General features: G+C 41.7%; 1 protein-coding gene across 8 annotated transcripts in view; it reads right to left on the reverse strand.

Moving 5' to 3' along the window:
• Positions 1-606: 606 nt before the first annotated feature.
• Positions 607-26,258, reverse strand: part of nlrx1 (NLR family member X1) — a 37,141-nt gene continuing 11,489 nt past the window's right edge. For 4 of the 8 annotated variants that reach the window (XM_072283976.1, XM_072283973.1, XM_072283975.1 and 1 more), the window contains 8 exons: positions 20,914-20,958; positions 20,694-20,822; positions 17,836-17,920; positions 15,766-15,857; positions 12,561-14,553; positions 7,716-7,802; positions 5,945-6,196; positions 607-2,467 (listed from right to left, as the gene is read on the reverse strand). In XM_072283976.1, coding sequence (XP_072140077.1) covers positions 2,149-2,467; positions 5,945-6,196; positions 7,716-7,802; positions 12,561-14,553; positions 15,766-15,857; positions 17,836-17,920; positions 20,694-20,822; positions 20,914-20,935 — 2,979 coding nt within the window. In that variant the 5' untranslated portion in view covers positions 20,936-20,958 and the 3' untranslated portion in view covers positions 607-2,148. Of the gene's footprint in view, positions 2,468-5,944; positions 6,197-7,715; positions 7,803-12,560; positions 14,554-15,765; positions 15,858-17,835; positions 17,921-20,693; positions 20,858-20,913; positions 20,959-26,258 lie in introns of all 8 variants that reach the window. The other 4 variants (XM_072283980.1, XM_072283979.1, XM_072283977.1 and 1 more) reach the window with 3 other exon arrangements.

A 26,258-nucleotide genomic window follows, 5' to 3' on the forward strand; every position in this document is an offset into this window, starting at 1 on the left:
ACTTTCTGAGGAAGCTTAAACAAGCATCACTCCCCACTAACATCTTAACCACATTCTACAGAGGCGTGGTTGAGAGTGTGCTGACCTTTTGCATCACAACCTGGTACTCCAGCTGCAGTGCTGTCGACAAAAAAGCCTTGCAGAGGGTGGTTAGGGGAGCAGAGAAGGTTATTGGGGTCTCCCTACCTTCTGTCCAAGACCCCTTTCAGAGTCGATGCCTCCAGAAGACCCGGTACATCATTAAAGACCCCTCACACCCTCTCCATGAACTGTTTGTTCTTCTGCCATCAGGCAAACGTTACAGGAGCATCAAAACTAAAACCACAAGGCTACTAAACAGCTTCCTCCCACAGGCAGTCTGACTGCTAAATAGCTGCTCCACCTGATGTATGGTTAGAAGGACAATAAAGTTTTTTGAATCTTGAACCTTGAAAGCGATCCATTTCATATCAGATTCGAGAGGAGTCAAGCCTTTAAATAAAAAGCCATTGTCCCTGAACGCTGTCTCATGATTGCAATTAAACCAAAAATCAGTAAGGGCAGAAGTTAACAAGCTTTTCGTAATATCGTACCAAACAGAACATACCAGACTAGTTCTAGTTACTTTCACATATTTTCATTGCTTTTAATTAGAAATCACACTACAATGTCTTTACAGAATATACTTTTCATTACAAAGGAAATCTTCCCTATCCATTATATAGAATATAGAACAGCCAGCACAGGAACCCTTGAACTTCTGCAGTGCTTCTGCTCTCTTTTTACACACACACACACACACACATTTCTTATTGTAATTTCTAGTTTTTTTTTGGTATTGCTCTATACTGTTGCCACAAATCAAGAAATTTCATGACATAGGTCAGTGATAATAAACCTGATTCTGCATGGAAGCTTAGCATAAATTTTAAATGCTCCAAAGTGCTTCACAGCAAAGAGTCTGAAGGGTCTCCAATCATACATGGAAAAACTCAAATCAAGTCCCCCATTAATGTCCATAGAGTACTCATTATCAGCAACAAATAGAGGTATGGAGATTTTTAAAAATCTACAATTCTTCATCCATACCTAATCCACCCTCCCTAATAAATCTTCCATTTAATGTTCTTCGTTAGGCAGTGCATTTCCTCATACAATAACCCTCTATATTTAAAACTTCACTCCCTTTCCTTCCACAAAACCCGCCTATTCCTGACCCCAACCAGCCTCTGGCTCTTTCTCCAAGTGCTTCATCTGTATCCCTAGGTTTCAAGTTCCACTCTCTGCAGGAACCGTTTCCCCACATTCATTCCATCAAAGGCCTGAAGAAATTTTACTTTATGTTTTTGTGTACAAGTGCTGAGGAAAGGGGTGATAATCAAATGCATGCAAGTCGACAGAGCACATTTTCTTTCAAAATTCAAGTATTTGTTTTTTTGTTGATAACCTTCTAGCTCCTGGGGACATTATTGGCCACTTCCATGGTTATTGTTTTCCCACTTGTTGTAAGCAGTAGATTTAAAGTCCTGATGAAGGGTCTCAGCCCGAAAGTTGTGTTAAAGATTTGAAGCATTACTGGCTATTGTTAACCAAATACTAAGTGCTACAAGAAGTCATAGTGCAAATCTTGAAATAATAGTGCAATGTCCAAGGAACATAATCCAATGCCCAGAGATTTCAGAATAATTTTAGAGAGTGGAAATATCATAATGGACAGCAGCTATGAGGTGTGGGAGACTTGTTAATGCATTTCAAAGAATTGTAGGAATCACCTTGGGTCCTCTTCCTTCATTTCAATCAAACATCAAACTCTTAATCCAGAAGCGCTATTGAAAATTTAACTGCCCTTTGAACTTAACATGGTTCCAATATCAAATCCAGCTTTTCACACTGAGGGTCAGGACATTGCACCGTGTCCTCAAACAAGTGACACCGATGCCTCCGATTCCTCTCTCATCCCTACCTAACCCTCCTGTGTACTCCATGTAAAGGGGAACACTACAGCACCATCTCACTGGAATTCAAATCTGCAACGACTCTCAGTGCAACTTTCCACTCGCAATACACCCTGGTAAGAAAGGCACAATTACAGATGGCAGATAGATTGTCACCAGAATGAAATCCCATCCCTCTAAAATCCCACAGCAGAGAGAGCTTGTCAGACCACAACTATTTCTTCTGCTGCTGGACTTGTTGCTGCAAGTACTCAAACTGGTTTTGAACCTGCAGGAGTTTCATCTTTTTCCACGGGTTCCTCGTCTGCTGCCAGCTGAAGCTCAGGTCGTCCCGCAGGAGCTGCAGGAATTCCTCGGCACTCTGCTTATCCCGGTTTACTGCGTTCCGCGCAATGTTCTTCAGGGTCAGTGTCCAGGGCATGGAATCACTTGACCCTTCTGTGATGGACACCAGGACATTCACTCCTTCTGGGTCCTGTCTGAGCGCCTGTAGCTTCTCCTTTTCACAGACGCTGAGCTCATTTAAGTAAAGGCTGTAGAAAACAAAAGGCTGATGAGGTACTGACTCTCTGAAATCCAAAGCAAATTTATCATCAAAACACATATATTTCACATTATACTACTCTGAGATTCATTTTCTTGCAGGCATTCACAGTATAATAAAGAAATGCAATACAACGGAAACAAAGACCGACATACAATCAATGTATAAAAGACAGGATTTACAAATATTTTTAAAAACCGAATAATAATAATAAATAAATCATACTGAGAACACGAGCTGTAAGATCCTTGAAAGTGAGTCCATAGGTTGTGGAATCAGTTCAGTGTTGTGGGGAGTAACATTGTCCCCACCGGTTCAGGAGCCTGATGGTTGTAGACTAATAACTGTTCCTGAATCTGGTGGTGTGCTACCCAAGGCTCTTGTACCTCCTTCCTGATTGCAGCAAGAGGAAAGCATGGAACACAGAAAATCACACCAAGGAAGAAAACAGAGATACATGTGGCTTTACAGCAGATGATCGAATCCAAGGGCAAATGTTCTGGTGGTCATTTTAAAGGAGCAGGGAAGATGGGCATATCTTTAACGTAGAACATTACAGCATAGTACCCTTCGTTGCACTACCAGCTTCAACCTTGTTAGAGGACATCTCTCAATGTCCTGACCCTTCGTGTGAAAAGCTGAGTTTGATAATTACATCATCTTAAGATCAAAGGGTGGTTCGACTTTCAACAGGACAGCATATGAATTATTTGATGTTTCATCAAAATTAAAGAATAGAAAGTAAGGTATGTATATAGTTTTTACAATTCTTTGAAATGCAGAAAAGGACTTCCATACCACAAGGTTCCACTCTCCAAGATTAGTTTGAAATCTCTGAGGATTAGATTAAGTTCCTTGGACTTTGCTGAGGAAAACCTTGGAGGAAAATCATTGGGCACCCATCTTTTGTGTGTGTTCAGCTTGATAATTAAAATATTAGATGAATATATTGGAGAATGAGAAAATGTTAAATAGATGTCGAAGAGCAAGGCTGGAGGACCTGAAATAAAATCTCCAGAGTAGGTTAAAAGGTTGGCAGTATTTTGTAGGGATCAGAAAGCATGAGTACTCATGGTGGAACAATGAAAATTTGGATTTCTGTTCTGATGCCACAATTGGAAAGTGTGAAGGAATTTGAATAGTTGAGGATTGTACGGCTGTTTAAATAGTTCACCATGGGCTATGCTGGGGCATGAATGAAATGGTGGGTAAAATCCCAACTCTTTGACACTTATACCACGGGGCATTGTAACTGCAAAGGCGTAGCATTTACCAATGAAATAACAACACCGTTCACAGAGGACACAGAATACACAAGAATTCAGACTTGTGCTCCTGGGAACATAAGGGTTAACATATAATGGCTCTGGGGTTGTACTCGCTGGAGTTGAGAAGAATGAAGGGGGATCTAAATGAAATCTCTTGAATATTGAAAGGCCTGGATAGAGTGGATGTGGAGAGGGACATCCATTTAGAACAGAGATGAGAAGGGATTTCTTTAGCCAGAGAGTGGTGAATGTGTGGAATTTATTGCTACAGATGGCCATGAAGACCAAGTCATTGGGTATACTTAAAGTGGAGGTTGATAGATTCTTAATTACTAAGAGCATTAAAGGTTACAGGGAAAAGGCTGGAGAATGGGGCTAAGAGAGAGGGTCTGAATGACACAGCAGACTTGATGGGACGAATGGCTTAATTCTGTTGCTATGTCTTGTGGTTTACAGTCATCAATGGTACAGAACTGATAACATTAAAAAAACTCACTGACTAGAAACTATTGCCTACTCTCAAATTGCCTTCAAGAAGGTGATAGTGAGTTGCCTTCTTGAATCTCTACAGTCTGCTCTTACAGTACCACAATGTTAAACACCCTGGAAACATTAAACTGGGAAAGTAAGATAGCAAGGCACAGAACTTATTCACCTAAAGGACATTCACAGTCCATGAATAAGTTGAAACTGAGTAAAGATTAAAAAAGATTGAGGACAATGAGGGACAAGGTGTGAAAATGAATCAACATGGGGTTTGAGATGGTGGGACAATGGAGTTGAGGGACGTAGTGTGGAGATGGGGGGGGGCGCGTTGGAACATAGTGCGAGGGTGAGTTGATAAGACTGAAGGTGTAGTGAAAAGATGGTCCCAGTCCCTGATCAAAGACAAGTTTGTTGCACCCAACACTCTGTGTTCTTGGAAAAGACCTGACTTATCTTCAGATCTGCTGTCTTGCTCGGTGAAGCCACAAACAGATTTACCCAGGGTGAGAAGGGTGACACTTGTTAATCCCAGTTGCCTGCTTTAGTTTCAGATTTCCACTAGCTGCAGCTTTTTAAAAAGATACCAATAAAAGAAATGACAAAGTCAGAGTTGGGAAATACAAGAACAGAGAAATCTTGGGGGAGATGAAGATAATAATGTGTATTGTGCAGCTGCTGTGAAAGCAACAACAGCATATTGCAATATATTTTATACGTAATATATACTTGTCATTATAATTCACAGTATATTTTATGTATTGCACTGTACTGCTGCTGCTAAACAACATATTTCAGAGACATATGCCATTGATAATAAAGTTAATTCTGCTTCTAGGATCCTTAGTGTTACTAAAAGAGAAAACAGTGTACAAAAGCAATGAAGTTATGCTTAGCTACAGCATAATGGTTAGATGTCACATGGGAACGACACTTTATGATCTGTCAAAGGAATGAACACAAGCGAACAAGACACACAAAGCAATGAGGGGTCTTGGCCTAAAATGTCAACTGCTTATTCCTCTCTCCATCAATGCTGCCTGACATTTTGGGCTGAAACCCTTCATCAGGACTGGAAAGGAAGGGAGAAGAAGCCAGAATATGAATGTGGGTGGAGAAGTAGTAGTACAAACTGGTAGCGGATAGGTTAAACCAGGTGAGGGGGAAGGTGGATGGGATGAAGTCAGAAGCTGGGAGGTGATAGATGGAAAAGGGAAAGGGCTGAAGAAAGGAGGAATCAGATAGGAGAGTGGACAGTGGACCATGGGAGAAAGGGACGGAGGAGAGGAACCAGAGGGCGGTGATGCAGTGGTTGCTCTTGAGACCAGAGAGATTGTAAGGAGACTTCGGAAGAGGTTTCAGTAGCAGAAGGATTGATAACCAGAGGCCAGATTAATGAAGGCTAGCAAAAAAAAATTCACAGGGAGAGATGCAGAACAAAAGAATCACACAATGAGCTGCCGTGATCTGGAATGGATTGTTTGAAAGGGTCGTGAAAACCAACTTAATAGGGAAAAGTAAATTACAGGGTTTTGTGGGGGTATTTAATAAGTAAATAAAAATATCTTAAATATTGAGCAGGACCAATTTGATGGACCTATTAAGGAGCTGGTAGAGGCACGCCAGGCCCAAAGCCCCCCTTCTCAACTGCTTTATTCTTGGATTCTATGAAGATAAATGGCATCAGCCAATTTGCAAACATTGACACTACTCACTGAACTTTTTCCAGCGTTGGGTGTTCTTTGACCATCTCCACAAGGGCCACTGCACCATCATCAGTGATGAGATTATTGCCGAGGTTAATCTCCTTTAGGTTTGTGTTACCCCTGATGTACGGCATAAGGATTCTCAGATCGTCATCAGCAAGTGACGTATGAAACAAAGACAAATGGGAAATAGAACGATTCTGAGTGATGGAAGTTCCAATACTGTTAATCGCAGCCTCCGACAACACGTTGTGACAAAGCCTGAGGGTTAAACAAAGATCACAAGTTTATAGTCCTGGAAAAAAATCTGAGATTACTTTCTCGATGAGGACATGCAATTATTCTCCAGACAACAGTTAGTCAGCTTTTGAAAATCGGCCAGCTCCGTTACGGGCACGAGCCTCCCCACCACTGCGGACATCTTCTAAATGTGCCTCCAGAAGGTTGCAGCTGTCATCAAGAACCTCCACCACCCAGGACATGCCCTCCTCTTGTTACTACCAGAGAGGAGGTACAGGAGCCCAAAGACAGACACTCGTTGTTTTAGGAACAACTTCTTCCCCACAACCATCAGATTTCTGAATGGTCCATGAACACTACCTCACAATTCCTCTTCTGTACTAATTATCTTTTTTATTTTTATTGTAGTTTGTTTTTCTAATGTCTTGCACTGGACTGGTGCCACAAAACAATAAATGTCATTATGTACATGAAGTCAGCAACAATAAACAATTCAGATTCTGAACTATGGAAGTCATCTTAATCCAATGGTACCCTCCCCTATAAGAGTGATCACTCTCTGCATGAGGAATCACTGTATTGGAGCATCCAGATTCTACAGAAGTGCCCCACGATTTCCCATCCATCAGTGATGGACAGGGAGCTTCACTACTCGATTGAGGGTGGGAGGGCATCCTGAATTGTACAAGAATAGGATGCAAGACTGGTTCCCATGCCACTTGGCATTCAAAGAAATGACTGAGGGAAGAGGAAAGGACCCTGTCCCTAGCCCTCCTCTCAATCCCATGTTCTTAACCTGTCCTCCTCCCTCTGCTTCCCCTATTCCCCTCCCTACCCTTCACCATGCGTTGCCCACTCCTTCATTTAGTGTTTCCCTGCGTGAAAAAGGGGCAAAAAAAGAAAAAAAAAACCTCTGCAAATTCTCACTCCAAACACAAGAAATTGAGTCCCCTTTAGAAGATTTTTCAGGACCAACACAAAAAAAAACACAAACACTCATTTACTTGGGCACATATTGATCACATGATCTATAAACCAGTATTAATAACACTAGTTATACTCTGTAATTTTTCTTGTTTTTTATGTAAATAATAAGTATTCTTTTAAGGCAAAGAAGTCCTTGAAAATTAAAATTACAGTTTTAGTCGATTTAATGTATTCCTTCCCAGAAGGAGACCATCATTTGTAAAATCAGAATTACAGCTAACATGTAACCACCCTCAAAGGTACTTTTAGAATATTGTCCCAATAGTGGCAAGTACAATAGTGGGTGCCCAAATGAGGGTGTAGGACTTGGAAGGGGATGTTGGAAGCAGAGATATTTTCATCCACCTGCTCCCCTCATTTCTAAAGTGGTGAGTTTGGGAGCTGCTGCTGAACAAGTCACTGCAGCCCAGGGCAGACACGATGGGCTGAATGGCCTAACCCTTCTCCTGTGTCTTATGATAGAGCAACAGGTAGCTTGGCATATCATAGACAAACAACTTGCATCACAAAAGGCAAATGAGTAAGATTTGGCTTAACAAAGATCTAGCCTTACCACAGATTTTCTATTGCACAGTTTGGATCCTGTAATAGATTGCTAATCTCCTTCCAGGCACCAATCTCCAAATTGTTAAACTGCAAACTGCAAAGAAAAACAAATTAAAACTTTAATACAGTAATTAAATTACACTTTCAATAAACAAAACCAAAAGATTGTAACCAGATTGGAGCAAAAAGAGAGGGTGTGTTCACAGTCCATCGAATATTTGCCAAAGGCGTTGATTCTTGTTGATTCTCTAACCAATTGGTAATGGGAGTGCAGGCAAATTCTTTTTGGAAGCTAAGTGAGTCAGGAAGGTCACCGGGGCACTTCTCAGCCTAACTCTTTAATATACAGCTCTGTATTAAAAATGATAATTTTAGAAGTACTCAGCAGCTCAGGCAGAATCTTTGGAGAAGATATTGCAGGTTTATGACCCCTCACCTGCTCTATGCAACTCTTTTTGCATGTAGTTTTTGCGAGGTTGAAACTGACCAAGCACATCTTTGCAACCTTCACCTGCCACGGCAGCATTCACTTTTATTCCCTTCCATCACATGGATTCCAGATGAACGTACCAGTGCCATTGTAGACTCTGAAGAATCCGTGGTCAGTAACAGAACTCAAGCCCCACTCCAGGGACTAGACATAATCTAGACCTGACCTCCCAAGGAGTATGCAGTAAAGCAGAGCTTCCATCTTGCAGATGTTAAACCTAGGCCCCTTTTCTGCTCTCATCGATCCCAGAATGTTGTTGTTAGGGATCAATAAAGTGCTGTTGCTACAACTTCATGCAATTGGCGACAGTGTTTCCTACACTGGCCATATTTCAAATGTACTATATTACCATAAAACACTGGAGCATGTTAAAGGGGTGATAGAAAAGCACACTCTCTCTAAATTGAGCATATCATTATTTACAGCAAGCCAGGGAAATCTACCTGAGCAAGATTTAATACTCTATACATGCATATTCTGTGTCATTGTACTTTCACTAACATTCTGTATGTGCTTGTATATGCGAGAACTGGGCCTCCAAGCTGCGGTTGCCAAGCAAGCGTTGGGGCCGGTTGACAGATGATATGCCCTGCTGAGATGTTTTAGCCTGAGACATCGACTGTTTAATCGTTTCCATAGATACTGCCTGCCCTGCTGAGCTCCTCCAGCATTTTGTGTGTATTACTTGAATTTCCTGTATGTGCAAATTTTCTCCTGTTTGCGACACACAGGGCTGGGCTTTAGGCAGGGCTAGGCTGGGCTGCAGCCCAGGGGCCAGAGCCGCAGGGGGGCCCAAAATAGGCAGCTATCATCATGGCGAACAAAAAGAAATACGAGAGTGGAGCACAGAAAAGAAAAAAGAGATAAAAAGAAGACCACCATGAGAAAGAAGCATTAAAAAACACAGTGAAATTGACAAAATTTTTTAAACCTGTTCTCGATGATGCTGCAGTACCATCGCTCTTGTCACAGTCTGAGACCGGTGGACAAATGGAGACTTGTTCAACAGCTAGCGTTAGCACCAGCGTTAGCACAGGACCACCGTCCTTGCCACAGTCAGCAGCTAACATTGAAGAGGCAGAGAGCATGACTTTGGGATTCCTGACCACAGAGGCCTCTGAACAGTCAGGTCGCCATTAATGTTAATGTTACCGCTGCTGAGGATCGTGACAGCACTGATCCTGCTCGCTGGGGAAAGGAAACGTTAGATGATTCAGTCCGAGCGTACTGGGCTAAGAAAGGGTCGGAGTCCTCCCAGAATAAGGATGTGGATATCAAAGCTTCGGAATGAGTATACAAACAGCAGAAACGTTTTTTCTCCAAGTTTCACTTCAAACACAAGCTGATAAATGGTGAGTACATTTCAAGGCAATGGCTCTTATATTCCCCTTCCACTGGCTGTATGTTTTGTTTCTTGGAATAGTGGGATCCATGTGCAGCACACACATTGAATCTCGTTGGAATCAACAGTGTCAACTTTTGTGATGAAACAGCTGATATTTTCAGCTTCGTGCAGAATGTGTTCAACTTCTGCTCCAAGTCAACTTCTAGGTGGAAAGTGGTGACTGCAGGACTTTAGCCTAATGCGAACAAGCAGATTGAAACTCCGAAGTCTCTCTCTAATACTAGATGGGCTGCACATGCAGAAACCACACAGGCATTGTGTGGAAATTATGCCAATATTGAAGATTTGTTAAAGAGCATTGCAGATGACATTAATCAGAATGTGGCAACTAGAAATGAAGCAAGGTTACTATACAAAAAAATGGACAAGCTTGAGATAGCTTTTCTGAGCAAATTGTGGCATTGCATTCTTCAGCGCTTTGAAAGTGCAAGTGTTGCATTGCAAGCTGTAAATCTAGACCTGTGTGATGCTGTGGATTTGGTGAGATCACTACGGGAATACATAGCAAGCTTGCGTGATCAATTTGATACTTTTGAGACCCAAGCTAAAACTACGTCTCCAACATTCTCACAAGTGTACAAAGAAGACACCCAACGACAAAGAAAATGTAAAGCCTTTCTGGGTGAATTAACACCTGATGTTGGCTTGCCAGCCAGAGAAAAATTCTCAGCTACTGTTTTTTTGGTCGTGATGGATAGATTACTTGCAGAAATTGATTGCAGATTTGCATCATGTAATGACCTTAACAACACATTTGGCATCCTAAACAATATCCCTTCTCTCTCTGTACAAGATCTGCGCAGGAGAGCATCTGATCTTCAAAGCAGATATTCAGCTGACCTGGAGTTAGACTTTGGGGAGGAGATTGTCCATTTCTGGGAATTTGTAAGTGGCAAAGATATTTCATTGCTACAGAGCTTTTATGCTTCCTCAGAGAAAAAAAACTTGCAGGTCATCTTCCCAAATGTAAGCATTGCTTTGAGGCTTTACCCAACTCCCCCTGTCACAAATGCAAGTGGTGAACGATCTTTCTCCAAGCTCAAGCTAGTGAAGAGTGGGCTCAGATCCACAATGGGACAGGACAGGCTGAATCATCGTACTCTGATGTCACTTGAAAGTGATCTTGTTCAGAAACTGGATTTTAGTGATCTGATCAAGGACTTTGCTGCAAAGAAATCCAGAAGAACTAGGCTTTAATTTTGAAAAACAAGCATCTGACTTTGTAAATATCTAGACAAACACGAGGAAATCTGCAGATGCTGGAATTTCAAGCAACACACATCACAGTTGCTGGTGAACGCAGCAGGCCAGGCAGCATCTCTAGGAAGAGGTACAGTCGACATTTCGGGCCGAGACCCTTCGTCAGGACTAACAGAAGGAAGAGATAGTAAGAGGAGGCCTGTCTTCTCCTATCATTTTGGATCTCCCCCTCCCCCTCCCATTTTCAAATCTCTTACTATCTCTTCTTTCAGTTAGTCCTGACGAAGGGTCTCGAAACGTCGAATGTACCTCTTCCTAGAGATGCTGCCTGGCCTGCTGCGTTCACCAGCAACTTTCTTGTAAATATCTAGGCTTGTGTAACAGTGCTGTTCCTGTTTTTGTGGCAATAGGCTAATAGTTGTCTGTTTACAAACCTAGTAAGTAATAAGTGGTCTTTACTCTGCAAGCCACACAGCACAGCAATAGGTTAGTATGTGCTAGATCTCATTTTTCAAAAAAGGTTGTTGGAGTATTGTGAAGTTTCCTAGTTTACCATAGTGCCATCTCTCTTGGCCTTTTTGTCTCTCATTTCCATTTTACTTTCTCAGAACACACGGTTGAGAAAAATACCTAGATAAAAAAGTTTTGACATTGTTTAAGAAATAAGGCCTATGGTATGTGCAGCAATAGCTAAATAAAGATTTAAGATTGGGTACATCATACTTCGTCTCCCTCATAACTTTACTAAGCCAACTAAGCCTGGGTCAATATTTGAGTGCTTTAGATGCTGTCCTTCAGACTAAGAATCTGCATTACTTTCTGTCCCCCCTTTTAAGGCCTGTAAGTTTATAGCCTACGTATTGTACTAAACCAATGTCTTGGTCCACAGCTTTGATATTTAGACCAGTTTGACCTTTGCTCTTGTTCTTGCCTTTTTTTTGCTTGGCACAGCAGCATTTTACGGTGTCAGCAGGGGCCCAACAGGGCCTCCAGCCCAGGGGCCCCGGCCCTGGCGACAGATGATCTCGGTGGGCTGGGGGCCTGGACTATATACATGCATATTCGGCGTCGTTGTACTTTACTGATATTCTCTATGGGTTTGTGGACTTGTATGTATGAGGATGGGGCACCAGGCTGCTGGAGGATGTGTGTGTGTGTTGGGGGGGGGGGCAGCGTTGGGACTTTTATTCCATGAATGTGTTCTTGTCTGTGACTGTCAGTAATGTGCTTTGCACCTTGGAATAGTCTCATTTGGCTGTATTCATGAGTACTCACATACAGTTGAATGACAATTAAACTTGAATTCTCAAAAATTTGGCACTTGTGGTCCCAATCCCTGACTCTACAAAACTGTAGCATGATTGCATGTTTTTTTTTTCTGTACGAAGCTAACGCCTTGACCTACTCTAGCAAAGATCGAGAACGAAATGAACCGGGAAATGCCTCAGCAGAGAGTGTGCATACTTTTCCTTAAGTTACCAAAGAACGGCACTGGATATAGTTCCTCAACACACTATTTCAATAGATATTCTCAGGAAAAGTAGGAAGGGTTAGAGTGGACTGAAAAAGAGAAAGAGGGGAATAAAACAAAAAACGAAATAGAAAATGCTGGAAGATAAAACTCTGCAGGTCAGGCCGCATCTGTGGAGAGAGCCAGAGAATTTAACATACCAGGTTAACGATCTTCCACCAATTCTGATTTCGACTCAGTTTTATTTTTCACTTTTCCAAAGATGAAAAAAAATTGGAAAACTTACTTCAAATTCTTGCATCTTCGAAGAATTGGGTGGAGGATTTTTATGTGGTCTCCTGACAAGTTGCAGAGGCTGAAGTCCATCATCTCGATTAGATGGTTCGACGTACTCATAACTGACACAATCACGATGCACTTCAATAAAGTTATCTTAACTTGAGATAAATTCAAACTATTTAAGGTTCTGCTGATCTGCCCAGAAAAAGCATCATTCTGCAGCTCATACAGGAAGATAAGCAGGTCCATGAGCTCTGAAGGAGCCAATTGCTGACTGACAGTGCTGCTGAGATGCTTCTTCAAGTTATTTGCTATTTCACGCACGGTTACATTCTTTATTGTACACCCAAGCTGATTTAGGAGAGCGCAATTCTCCTGAGCCAGTAAACCAGCCATGAAAGTTGGAAAGAGCTCAAAGGACTGAGCATCCATTTTTCCACCACTTTCCCTCTCTCCAAGAATGCTGGTATTTATTTGTTCCAATACATCGTTGTTGAACTCATCATCTTGCCTGAACATTTCAAAGATTATGGTGTTAGCGATTGCCTTCTTGCTCTTCCAGTTGATTTTTCCGAAGATCCGTGGGAAAATATTTATGAGCCTTACAAAAGCCAGAATTCTGAATGGCAGCAGTTTTGAGACAATAGTCAAAATTGCAGTCACATCTTCACTGGCTTTTCCAATGGTTTCAGACACCATGTTTCCAACTTGTTCGAAGATGGTTTTCTTCTCACCCAAGACAACATACAGGGCAGCCAAGTACTCTTGCATTGCAGGTATGGTGAACCTGAGAAGGGGTTCACAGCTAGATTGAGCAACAGGAGACATGAAAAAGCCCAGCATATCAATCTGAAATGCCGTGACCTGATTCAACTCTTCCTCTGACATGGCATCCAATCCAAAGCATCTCTGCAGGTCCTCCTCGCTGAAAAATGAAGTCTTCTTTTCTATCCCCTCATAGGCAAGCTTGCCGACCGTTTTGGCAATGTATCGCACAATCGACATGCTTTGCTGATTGCTGAAGTCTAGAATTTCACCACCAAAATTGAATCTCAGGAAGTTGGTATAGATGCCAGTCAGTGTCTGAACAGGCATGTTCGCAGTGGTAAAGTGGAGGAAATGCAGCGTAACACAGATAAGCCAGCAGTACGATGGTAAAAAGCAGCCTGCTGTGATCTGGCTTTGTCTTTCCAAATTCTTATAGAGCATCGTCAGCAAATCTTCATTGGTTTTATTGTCCTGAGACACTTCCAGCCTGTTTCTGAAGTACAGATACTGCTGTGCAACATCACTGAAACCACAGATACGGGTGTACTTGTCTACATACTTGGTTGGGATTGAATGCAAGACTGAAGGACGCATTGTGACCAGGATGCTGGCGTCTGGGAGCATGTATTTGCGAAGCAGGTTGACTAGCAAGTTGCCAGGTGGTAGGGGCTCATTTGGATCATTACAAAGTCTGTTCTTTAAGAGGCGAAAGTCAAGTTTAAGCTGCTCCAGACCATTGAAAATAAAGAGGATGTTCCCTGCTTTTCCTGACCCAATTTGAGGGGCAATCAATTTCAGTTGAGTATACTTCTGACAGATCAACTTGTTCAGAGAAATGGACTGATTCTGTGAGGACAAATCTTCACAGGAGAATGGGAGGATCAGATCAAACTGATTTAACTCACCATCACACCAGTCCAAGACAAGCCTCTTAACCACTGTTGCCTTCCCCATTCCCACTATCCCAAACAAAACCACATTCTTCACCAGAGACTCAATGGACCCAGTTGAGAACACTTCATTGAGCTTTATGATCTTGGATTCTTTGGGTTCAATGTGACTGTAGATTCCGAGTCTTGCTGTGAGTTCCCTGTTCTCTTCAGGAGAGCTTTCAACAATCACTGGATCGATGTGCCAGTTTTCCACTGAAAATAAGCCAAACTGCTTTTCCTCACTGGGCAGAAAACCAAACCAAGCTCTCAGTCGCTTTCTGTGCTCTTCAATGGGATCTGCTGAAACAGACAGAATTTGGCTTGTTAAGGATTCTGCATTAAAATCTCAATTCCAGAGCCCTGCATCAAACACATTTAGAGCATAAAGAACAGACCATAAAAGGAGGCCATTTAGTTCACTGTGTCCTACTAACCCATACGACTTTTGGAGCGTGGGAAGAAACCAGAGCACCTGGAGGAAGCCCATGGTCATGGGGGGGGGGGGGCGAGGGGGAACGTACAAACTCCTTACAGTCAATAGCAGAACTGAAACCAGGATGTCGGTGTTGTAATACTGGTAGGCTGAGCACTACGCTACTGGGCCGCCCCATGGCTGTGCATGCCACCCATCCACACAGATCTTTTCATTGCATCAGTACAGCGAGGTGGCACAAGGGAAAAGCAAAAACGCAATGCAGAATAAAATGTTATAGTTACAAAGAAGGTGTAGTGCAGGCAGACAAGAAGGTACAAGGCTCTGATGAGGTAGATTGTGAGGTCAAGAGTCCATCTTGTCATACAAGGAGATCATTCAAAGGTCTCATAACAGCAGGATCAAGTGATCGAGTTTAATCTTGCTTCCCAATTCAGTGTTCCGGCTTGCATGCCACCAAGTACACATTCACACACTTTGAAAAGTGATGAGGGTTTCCGCCTCTGGCACTTGAGCTTCTGGCCCCCAACCACTCTTTGGGTCTAAAAATCTTTCAGTTCCTCTCTTAATCCTTCTATTACTTATGTTCCATAGTTAATGGCCTCCTCTCAAAGCCATAAGACCTACCTGTTCAACGTTTCTTAGCCTCTCTTTGGTACACCTCAGTTAAACTTACACTGTCTACCTGTAATGAATTTGAAAACTGCACACAATCCTTTAATTTACAGTTAACAGTGGTCATGCTCATCATTGAGTCTGTAGTCCTTTCCAATCCTCAAACCCTTTCCTCTTGTGCAACCCCTCCCCCTTTACACTACAGTCTTGCAGCTGCCAAGGTCTTGAACTCCGAAGCTGAGGTTGTGGTCTTGGAAACAGAGGACACAACCCTCTCCAGCTCTTTTCCTTCTCCTTAAGATGTTCCACACAGACTTCCTTTTGAGCCACGGCTTTAGTCAACTCTTAAATATCTAATTCTTGGCTCCGCCAATTTTGGTCTGAAAATGTACACGTCACATTCAAGGGAGGGTTTGCAACATTCGAGGAGTAACAGAAATCCCATGTCTTGCAAGCAGTCCTACCTTGAGCAGAGCTGGTGTTCAGGGCCCTGCACTGGTGGTGTGCACATTGGTAATGCTGCGCAGATCCAGGCCTTCCAATGCTGGAGGGATTTCTGGATGAAAAAGGAAAGGAGATGGTTTTTCTTTGACTGCTGATGGTATGGATAAGTAGCTCCTCCATCACAACAATCTAAATGAAGTGGCCTGGAGATGTTTTGGAGCACATACAATAAATACAACGCCCTTCAGTAGATCGGACAGTACTGTGACACGCCCAAGTGCTTATCGTCCTTCACAGCTGCAGTGAAATTGTAATGGAACACTTTTGTAACTTAGCTGCTGCTTGGGATTGAGAAGGACTTGTTTTCCCTTTGGTTCTGAGGTGCAGATAAGGCTGATAAAGCCACAAGATATAGCAGCAGAATTTAGCCATTCACCCCATTGAGTCTGCTCCACCATTTGATCATGGCCGATTTATTTTCCCCTCTCAACACCATTCTCCTGCCTTCTCTCCATAACGTAGATGCCCTTTCTGATTAAGCGACTATCAATCTCAATCTTTGCCTTAAGTATATCCAATGACTTGGCCTTCAAAGCCAAATGTGGAAATTAATTCCACAGATTCGCCACCCTCTGGCTGAAGAAATTCAGCATCTCTGTTCTAGTGTGATGTCCTTTATTGTGAGGCTGTGCTCTCTGGTCCTAGTTATCCCAGCCATGATCAAATGGGGGAGTAGACCCAATGGGCCGAATGGCCTAATTTTGCTTCTATATCTTATGATCTTTTTTTTTTAAATATATGGATGGTGATGGTGTTCCACATCATATTTATTAAGGCAACAGAGGAAAGTGGAAGGGGATTTGGGTGGACAACCCAGGAATGACTAGATGGGCTGAATAGCTCACTTCTATACAATGTAGTTGTCTCTCTGGGCTGGGAGAGGCACACAGACTCAACTGAGATCTGATATTCTGCCAAATAAAACCATAAGATACAAGAGCAGAATTAGGCCATTTGGCCCATCAAGTCAGCTCCGCCATTTCATCATGGCTGATCTATTTTCCTTCTCAGCCCCAATCTCCTGCCTTCTCATCGTGTCCCTTCATGCCCTGACTAGTCAAGAATCTACCAACCTCTGCCTAAAATATACCCAACGAATTGGCCTCCACAGCCGCCTGCGGTAATAAATTCAACAGATTCACCGCTCTTTGGCTGAAGAAATTCCTCATCTTCATTCTATAAGGACGCCCCTCTATTCTGAAGCTGTATCCTCTGTATCCTTTCCACGTCCACTCTACTGAGGCCTTTCAACAGTCAGTAGGTTTCAATGAGGTCACCCATCATTCTTCTGAGTTCCAGTGAATACAGGCTCAGAGTCATCAAACACTCATATGCCATATATCCTCATATGACAAGCCTTTCAATCCCAGAATTGTTTTTGTGAACCTCCTTTTGAACCCTCTCCAGTTTCAGAATGTCCTTTCTAAGGGGCCCAAAACTGCTCTCAATACTCCAAGTGAGACCTCACCAGTGCTTTATAAAGCCTCAACATATTTGCTTCTATATTCTCGTTCTCTTGAAATGAATGCTTACATTGCATTTGCCTTTCTCACCACTGACTCAACCTGCAAGTTAACCTTTAGGGGAATCCTGCATGGGGACTTCAAAGTCCCTTTGAACATCAGACTTTTGATCTTTCTCTCCACTTAGAAAATAGTCTATGCTTTCATTTCTTATACCAAAGTGCATGACCATACACTTCCCGACACTGTCACTTCTTTGCCCATTCTCTAAACCCGTCTAAGTCCTTCTGTAAGCTCTCAATTTCCTCAAAACTACCTGTCCCTCCACCTATCTTCATATCATATGCAAACTTTGCAACAAAGCCAACAATTCCATCATCCAAATCATTGACATAGAATGTAAAAAGAATCGGTCCCAACACAGACCCCCATGGAATGCCAGTAGTCACCGGCAGCCAAACAGAAAAGGCCCCCCTTATTCCCACTCTTTGCCTCTTCCAAAGTGATGCCAAGCAGCCACTTCTGAACTCTTGCATGCAAGATGGCAGACCCAAAATCTGAACTCACAAGTTCCTAGCAATTGCGAAGATAATCTGCTTCACGTTTGGCAGTGGCCCATGCTGAAACCTTCCAGATGTTGTCCTGCATGCACCTGGTGAGAAGCCAAATGAATTAATAGCAGAAACCAAGGAGTTAAGCAAATGCACTCATTGAATTTGAAGAATGCTCAGAATACATAAGTAGTTCCAAAATAACTCCTGTGTGACCAAGAATCCATCAAATACTCCTCCTGATCTCAAGCCTTACGGCTAGTTCTTATGAAAATACTTCCAGACTGATTGAAATGTCTGCTGGATTCCCTGCAGTACCCGGTTGGCAAGCTGTCTCAATCAACATTCATTGGATTCAGTACACCGTTCCCAATGCATCACTCACACTTTGTTTTACACTTCATGTGACCACTCATCTCAATTCATAAAAACCACAGTTTCCCTTTACATATGGCTGATGTTATTCGCCTCAGTTATCTATTAGTGACACTTCATGTTTAATACATTGATTAAAATGAGATCCTGATTGGAATAGTTATGCCTTACTTAATAGCAATTGTCTATATTTATGGATCTTTCTTTCAGACTCAATTCACAAAGAGTGGATACATTCTCCACATGTTAATATATATATATGTGATGATAATAAATTGATTTACCTATATATATATATAGGTAAATCAATTTATTATCATCACATATACCAAAGTACGGTGAAAAACTCTGTTTCTGCAGTGTTTTCTATCTTCTGCTTGATGGGAAGAGGGTAGAAGAAAGAACGTCGAGAATCAGGAGAGGAGGTGCCTTAGTTATGTTGGCTGCTTCACTCAGGCAACAAGAAGTGCAGATAGAGTCCATGGAGGAGAGGCTGGTTGCCATGTCAACAACCCTGTTTCTTGCAGTTTCAGGCAGAGCAGTTGCCACACAAAGCTGTGATGCATCTGGTGCATCGATAAAAATTATTGAAGGTCAAGGGCCATATGCTACATTTTGTTAACCTCCTGAGAAAGTAGGGGTACTAGTGAGCTGTCTTGGCTTCTGTACTTTGTAATAAACTTCTTTGGAAGGGCTTTATGAAATCTTACACTAAAGTCACAGGCATTGCTGCCTGTTTAGAAATGGGTGACATTTTCAAACAAACAAAGTGAACTAAAATAAGATAAAATAAACTCTCAAACAGAAGAAAATCTACAGATGTTGGAAATCCAAAGCAACCCACACAAAGTGCTGGAGGAATTCCGGCCAGGCAGCATCCATGGAAAAGAGTAAACAGTTGACATTTTGGGCCAAGATCCTTCATCAGGACTGGAAATAATATAGGAATTCAGAGTAGCAAAGAAGCACAAGGTGGTAGGTGATAGGTGAAACCGGGACAGGAGGAAGGGTTGAAGTAAAGGGCTGGGACATTGAATGGCGATGGTGATAGAGAACTGGAGGAGGGCTAGAGCAGCATGTAGGGTCAGACCAGTCTCTGGCAGACAACCTGGCAGTGCTACCCAAAGACTTGGACACATACAACAACTTTAAAGATATTCCCACGACCAGGGATGGATGGATAGCAGCCAGCTGGAGGATGGGATGGAACACTAGTTCTCTGAGGTATGTTCAGTGAAAACTTCAAAATGGAGAGATCGATCTGGTGGGGTTTAGTGATAGACTGTTGGCGTGGTAACTTGACATGTAGCATTTGTGAGGCACCAAATGAAAGGGCTGAATAAATTAGATGGCAATCAGAAACAAGATTCTGCAGATACTGGAAATCCAGAGCAACACACACAAAATGCTGGAGGTATTTATGGAGGGGAATAAACAGTTGATGTTTTGGGCCAAGGCCCTTCCTTGACTGTTTATTTCCCTCAACAGATGTTGCTTGACTTGTCAAGTTCCTCCAGCATTTAGTGTTGTTCAAATCAGACCGTGTAGTGGAGGTGGACTGAATTGCAACATTCAAAGGAAATGGGTAATTAAATGAGGGGGAAAATTCCATGGCTTTCAGGAGAGGGCAGGGGAGTATTTGAGATTCACGTTTCAGGATTCAAGATTGTTTAATGTCATTTCAATTACACAAGTCTAAAGGAGAAAAAATTAATTATTACTCCAGATCTGATGTAGCACAAGAAAAACACTAAGATAAAGAACATATACTATATTATGTGTTTACATTGATTATGTCCATAAAGTGACACTAGGTACAGGAGTGTCTGTACGCAAGGTCACTCTGACAGGAAATGATAAAGTAGTGGTGGTTGGGGGTGTGGAGGGGTGGGTCAGTGGGTGGAAGTGTTGGTCAGCCTTACTGCTTGGGGAAAGTAACTGATTTTGAGTTCGATGGTCCTGGTAACTACATCACTGCTCTTGCATTGAGCTGGCACAGGCTGCAATGGGCCAAATGGTCTCCTTCCATTACCCTGTGGTCATGGGGCAGGGGATGAGTGGAAATTGTGGAGAAGCAACTCCATGAAGGACTGAGTGAAGAAGTTTTTTTAAAATCGGTGAAGATCAACAAGGATGATCGCCAATATGAAATGCCATTAAGGTGCTGGAGTTAACTGCTGTTATATGGCAGGTTCTGTGGATACCTGTACTATCTGGAATCAAGGCATCAAGGTTCTCATGAAATGGGAACTGGATACAAGCTCAAATGGATACAGATGTGAATGAGGCTTTCAGCAGCACCAGTGAGGAGGTAGAAATGGAAGGAGTAAAATTAATCAATTTATTAAAATATTTACTGGTTTACTATCACACAACAAATGCAGCACATCAGCAGAATAGACTATCAACTACTACCACTGAAGCACTCCAATTCGCTATAAAGCAACAAGTGTAGTTGCTTGGTCTGATGGTACACGACGCTGGAAGCTTAGGACTTACTAGTCAAAGGATTCATAGGAGTGCTTCCTGTCCAGAGCTTCATTGAAGTCCATTTTATTCCAGTGGGTAAGTGCTTCACACGCTGCATTTTGTCTCTGCCAGACACACATTCACAGAACTCTCCAACTCCTGAAAGTGAGAATCAATTGACAAGATAAGCACACCTGTAAAAAGAACAAGACAGATTCACAATCAGCGTCAAAGTTCAAAGTAAACTTACCAAAATTTGTGTATGTCTCCATATATTACCTTGAGATTTTATTTTCTTGCAGGCATTTACAGGAAAATAAAGAAATAGCATTAGAACCAATGGAAGCTACACACAAAGACTGACAAGTAACCAATCTGCAAAGGAAAACCAACCGTGCAAATACAAAAAATAATAATAATAATCATAATCAATAAGTAAATAAATACTGAGAACAAGAGTTGTAGAGTCTGTGTGTTCAGTGCTGGAGTGAAGTTGTCCACACTGGTTCCAAAACCTGATGGTTGAAGGGTAACTCACATTAGAAAGAGCTAGAATTCCATTTTCACACTAAAATTCTTTGGGACATCTGGTAGGTGTGTTAAGCCATTTGAAATTTTGTGATCTAGGTGCACAAGACTGGAATGCATATGAGTCTCCATTGTAGTCTCAGCCTCAGTCTGTCTGTCTGTCTGTCTCTCCTCTCTCTCTCCCTCCCCCCTCACGTTTTCCCAAGATAACAAAACTACAGCTCTTTCCAGAAATAACACTGTTATCAACATGAACCATCCAATACAAATTAAATATTTAATCAATGACTTGCAGCCTCCAGGACATAATAGTCAGTCTTAGGAACACAAGTAGTGTTGTGTCTTTTAGTTACTGATTCCAGTACATACACAGCAACAGGTCTCTATCAAATTTTCATGAGGGAACAGAAATTCCTGCTGTGCACAGTCAGATGAAATGAAAAAGCACACAATGCCAAGTGTTCTGAAAAACTATGGCAGGCGCCAATAATTTTCGAGGAAATGCTACAGTATCATTTGCGACATTAGGTGGCACTGATAGCGTGGCCAGGATCAGTTCAGAATTCAAATCGGTGTCTAGAAATAAAATTATTTTGTTTTTTTTTTGGGAGCACTCGCTATAAACTGCATGTAGCTCATCGTCCATCTCTCTCCACAAGCCTAGAGCAGAAGTATCAATGTTTCTCAAGGGCAGATGATGTGCAAACTTCCAGGTATCATCTCAAACACTGCCAAGTTATTAATCCAGCAGCTTTGAGAAGAGAAGCAGCGTGCTTCAGATAAAACGTGCAACAAATCAACTTTTCTGGTTGAACTATTACGTTTAGCACTGGACGCCAAGACATTTGAATGGAGAATTATGCATTGCCCTAGTTTGCAGTAAAATCTGGAGCGAGTTTCTATGGAGAGTGTTGCATCACTGGTGATTGAACATTGAAGAAGGAACACCAAGTTCGGTCTGGACTAACAGTTTAAGCTATATTTAGCAGTAGTATTGAATCTTCCACATCTTCAGAGCTGAGAAATTTGATAACACTCTTTTCGCAAATGTTTAAATTATGCAGCACAAGTTCTCACTAATAAATGAGAGAAGTGACCTGCTTTGACCCAGGTTACTCCTTAAGTTACACACTGACACAAAATGGTGGAGGAACACAGCAGATCAGACAGCATCAATGGAGAGGAATAAACAGTTGACATCTTGGGCCAAAACTCTTTATCAAGACACTCAGGTCTTCAAGGGACTCAGCCCAAGACGTCAAATGTTTATTCCCTCCATGGTCCTCCAGCATTTTGTGTGTGTTACTCTGGATTTCCAGCATCTGCAGAATCTCTTCTGTTAACCTTTAAATTACCAAGGATATGGAGAATTTCCTGCTGTTTGAGCCCATGTAACATATTTTTGGAACAATTTTCAGACCCCATCAAAAAAATCTGCAAGCTAAGTTCTTGCACACAATCAACACAGAGATTTAGGCAAACAACTTAACTGAGATAATAAAATATCAAAGAGTACAGCACAGGGCTCATTTTGGAAATCTTGCCATTCAAGGACCACTATTGGCGCAGCGTAGCAAGTTCAGGATTTCCTGACAGTTTTTGACCACATAGGTGTCATAGATACCGTGTGCTGTACCTGCAAGGCCAAGCTGCTTTATCGTGCATTGAACTGATAAATGTGCAGTTGGGATCTGAGCCAAAGGTCCTTTGGGCAGCAGTGATACCTACCCTCCTGTACACGGATACGGACCACCAACAGCAATAACAACAAAACACCAGAGAAACCACCAATTTTGCCCCAAACCCTCTTGCAGAATAACTAACATCAGTGTCCACTTCCAGACAAGTGTCCCCACCACTGATGACCCAATTACACTGTCAGTTCTGTTGAGCGGGTCACATCTTTCATATGCCTGATATTAGAATCCAGAAATGGACATTCAAGCCTGCAAGAGATTACTCGGTGGAAAAGGAATCACCTTGGGGATGTCCTTGAAGCTGTCTTGAAAGTATTTATCATCTTTATTAATATGGGAATCCCTGACGTATGACTAATAAAAGTAGAACAGCATTCAGAATGGAATTATACTAATTTGGGGCTACACATAGGTAGCCTGTGTAAACAGCAACAGGAGAACATCACCTTCTGAACTACCCACCTCCTTCTGTCCCCTCAGGGGCAGAGTCTGTGACTTCCATATTGGTTTCATCAAGCAGCTTAGAAGCCACAGGCTAATCCAAAACATCCTCGATTCCCAAGTTCTGCTTAAGAAGGTGACAATATAAAAACTAATAACACCAAGCACCTTGTAATAACCGACTCGCTGAGATCCACTTTAAAAATTGCTCTCCACATTAAAGGAGTCTCCTTCAGTTATGATGCAGAAATACCGAAGTTTTTATAATAACTAGCATTTATCACAACAATAATAACAAGCATAATATTCATCCTGAGGTACTTCATAAAAGCATTAGTGACCAGAAGACATGTTAATGTAAATGGCTTAAAGTTTGATTAAGGAAGTAACTTCAGTGTCTTAGAGAAGGAGACAGGCAGAGGGATTAGGGTAGTTTAGGACTTTGACAGCTAAAAGTACAGTAAGTCAACTTGGAGATGACCAACAGACTATAATTCAATGATCCTAAACATTTTAGACATCGGCAGGGAATTCAGATATACTGTGGGACAAAGTAGGTTAACACATATGGGAGTTATAGACGACAGGGGTGTGTGCAACAGAATTTTTGGTAACGTTAAGTTTAGAAGTCAGTGGAAAAAGAATTGAAGAATGATTGTTGAAAGATGCAAAATTGTTGAGAAGATTTTACCCTTGTGATGATCACAGGGAACGTTGTTGCTAGCTTTGAAAACAATTCTCCCAGATCCGAGGAACAAAATGCAAAGGTACAGTCGATTTCCACCTTGGAAGTTCATTGAGAAAAGGAGAGTTTTCATGCATAACAGGGCAGACAAAACGGAGGTATAGTGAGGAATCCAAACTCCCAATCATAAATATCAAGACATCCAACATATATACTTCTCCGGTCAGAGTTGAAATCTCTCAGGAATTTACGTTAGTGAACTACAACTTGCATTGCTGATTTTTTAAAGATCACCCCAACCAACACCATGTGCGGAAAGAGCAAAAAGCACAACTATAATGTTCACATAATATTGATATTGGTTTCCTTGTATGATGTGCACTAAAATGAACATTGCAAATTTCACCTTGTTGTTCCCCGTTGATTTTATACAAAATCTCAGTCCTCAGAATTTAACCCCACAGGTGAGATACTTGAAATCAGCCCCAAAGAGAGATTCACAATAAAAAAAAACAATACTCTGCAGGTTACTTGGCTCCCTACACTGTTCCCATGGCAGTCAAGAGAAACAAGAGAAAAGAGATCCCAATTTTATACCAGGCGCTACTCCATCTCACACACACACACACACAATATGTGTGCATATATACACACATATATACATCATATTGTAAATGTTGTAATTTATAGATTTTTTAATACATTTCACTGTACTGTTGCTGCAAAACCTGACATTTCACAATATTTGTCAGTGATAATAAATGTGGTTCTGATTCAAACCCTCTGACATCACTTTGAAATGAAGGGAAAATACTAGGGATACTCAGCATGTTAGACAGCTTCAAATGGTGAGAGAGACAGCGATAATCATTCAATGCAAGGTCAATGCAATGGAACATGCTAAAGTTACAGGTTTTTAAGCAGATACAAATGGGGAAGTGAGACAAACAACATTCTTTGCTGAAGCGGGTAGACAGATTCAGTTCAAACCTTGATTCAGGGTTCAGTGCTGCTATGGGGCAAGAAACAAATAACTTGTGGAATTGAAAGTTACAAAAGCAGAATCATTAACAGAAATAAACGCCCATCTCAGTTCCTATAACCCACACTCATCTTTTACTTCATCTCCAAGATTCACACATTGTTGTTCTTGGCCCTATTTTCTCCCTTTTATCTTTTTCCCCTCCCTTGTCCAAGGTCTTCAGGTAACCCACCATCACATCTCCTCTCCATCTTTAACGGTTTAATCGCGAAGCGCAGAATCAAATATCGCTGTGATGATTGTACATTCTAGTATCAATTGTTTGGCGACAATAAAGTATAAAGTATAATCTCCAACTATCTGCTTGATACACCAGTGGAGCAACTGTACCTAAAGGTTAAAATACGCTAGTTAGTCCTGAGCTCCAAAATAGTCAATGACCAGCTGATTCCTCTAACTGTGGCTTTGCGTACATTTAATATTATTGGCACCTGTTTATAATCAACCTTAGCAATTCCTGACCTCAAATCTTTCTCTTCCTGCCAAAAAAAAGCCACGCTCATTAAGTCTTGGTTATATGTCCCATTATCTACATATGTAAATTAGAAATAAAAAAACTGCAGATGATGGAGATCTGAAATAAAAATAGAAAATGCTGGAGACACAGTCAGGTAGCAGCTGCAGAAACAGAAATAGAGTTAACGCTGCAGGTTGAAGAACATTTGTCAGAACAGGGAAGGAAAGAACAAAAACACTAGTATTAAGTTGCAGGGAAAGTGGAGAAGGGATGCGAGGATAAAACAAAGGGCATACTTCTAATATTCCCGTCACCATGGGGATAAGGTATAAAGAAAGTCATGGTCTATAAATTAATGGGGGCAGTTAGGGAAAGAACATTCTTTTGTTCATAAGGGCTATGAAATGAGGGCAGTTAGAGTGTTAGAACACAAGGGAAGGGTGTGAATACTGACAAGGTAGAATTGAACAATATGTTCAGTAGGTGGAAAAAATAGCCATTATCACTGGGGGATAACTTGTCTGATATGAAGGGGGAGGGTGCTACTGCACAAGAATCAGAATCAGGTTTATTATCACCGGCGTGCGTCATGAAATTTGTTAACTTATCAGCAGCAGTTCAATGCAATACATAATCTAGCAGAAAAATAAATAAGAGTATACCTATATCGAATAGATTAAAAATCATGCAAATCCAGAAATGATATATATTAAAAAGTGAGGTATTGTCCAAAGATTGAATGTCC

Source organism: Mobula birostris, chromosome 20, assembly GCF_030028105.1.
Source record: "Mobula birostris isolate sMobBir1 chromosome 20, sMobBir1.hap1, whole genome shotgun sequence".
In the NCBI taxonomy this organism is placed as follows: Eukaryota; Metazoa; Chordata; class Chondrichthyes; order Myliobatiformes; family Myliobatidae; genus Mobula; species Mobula birostris.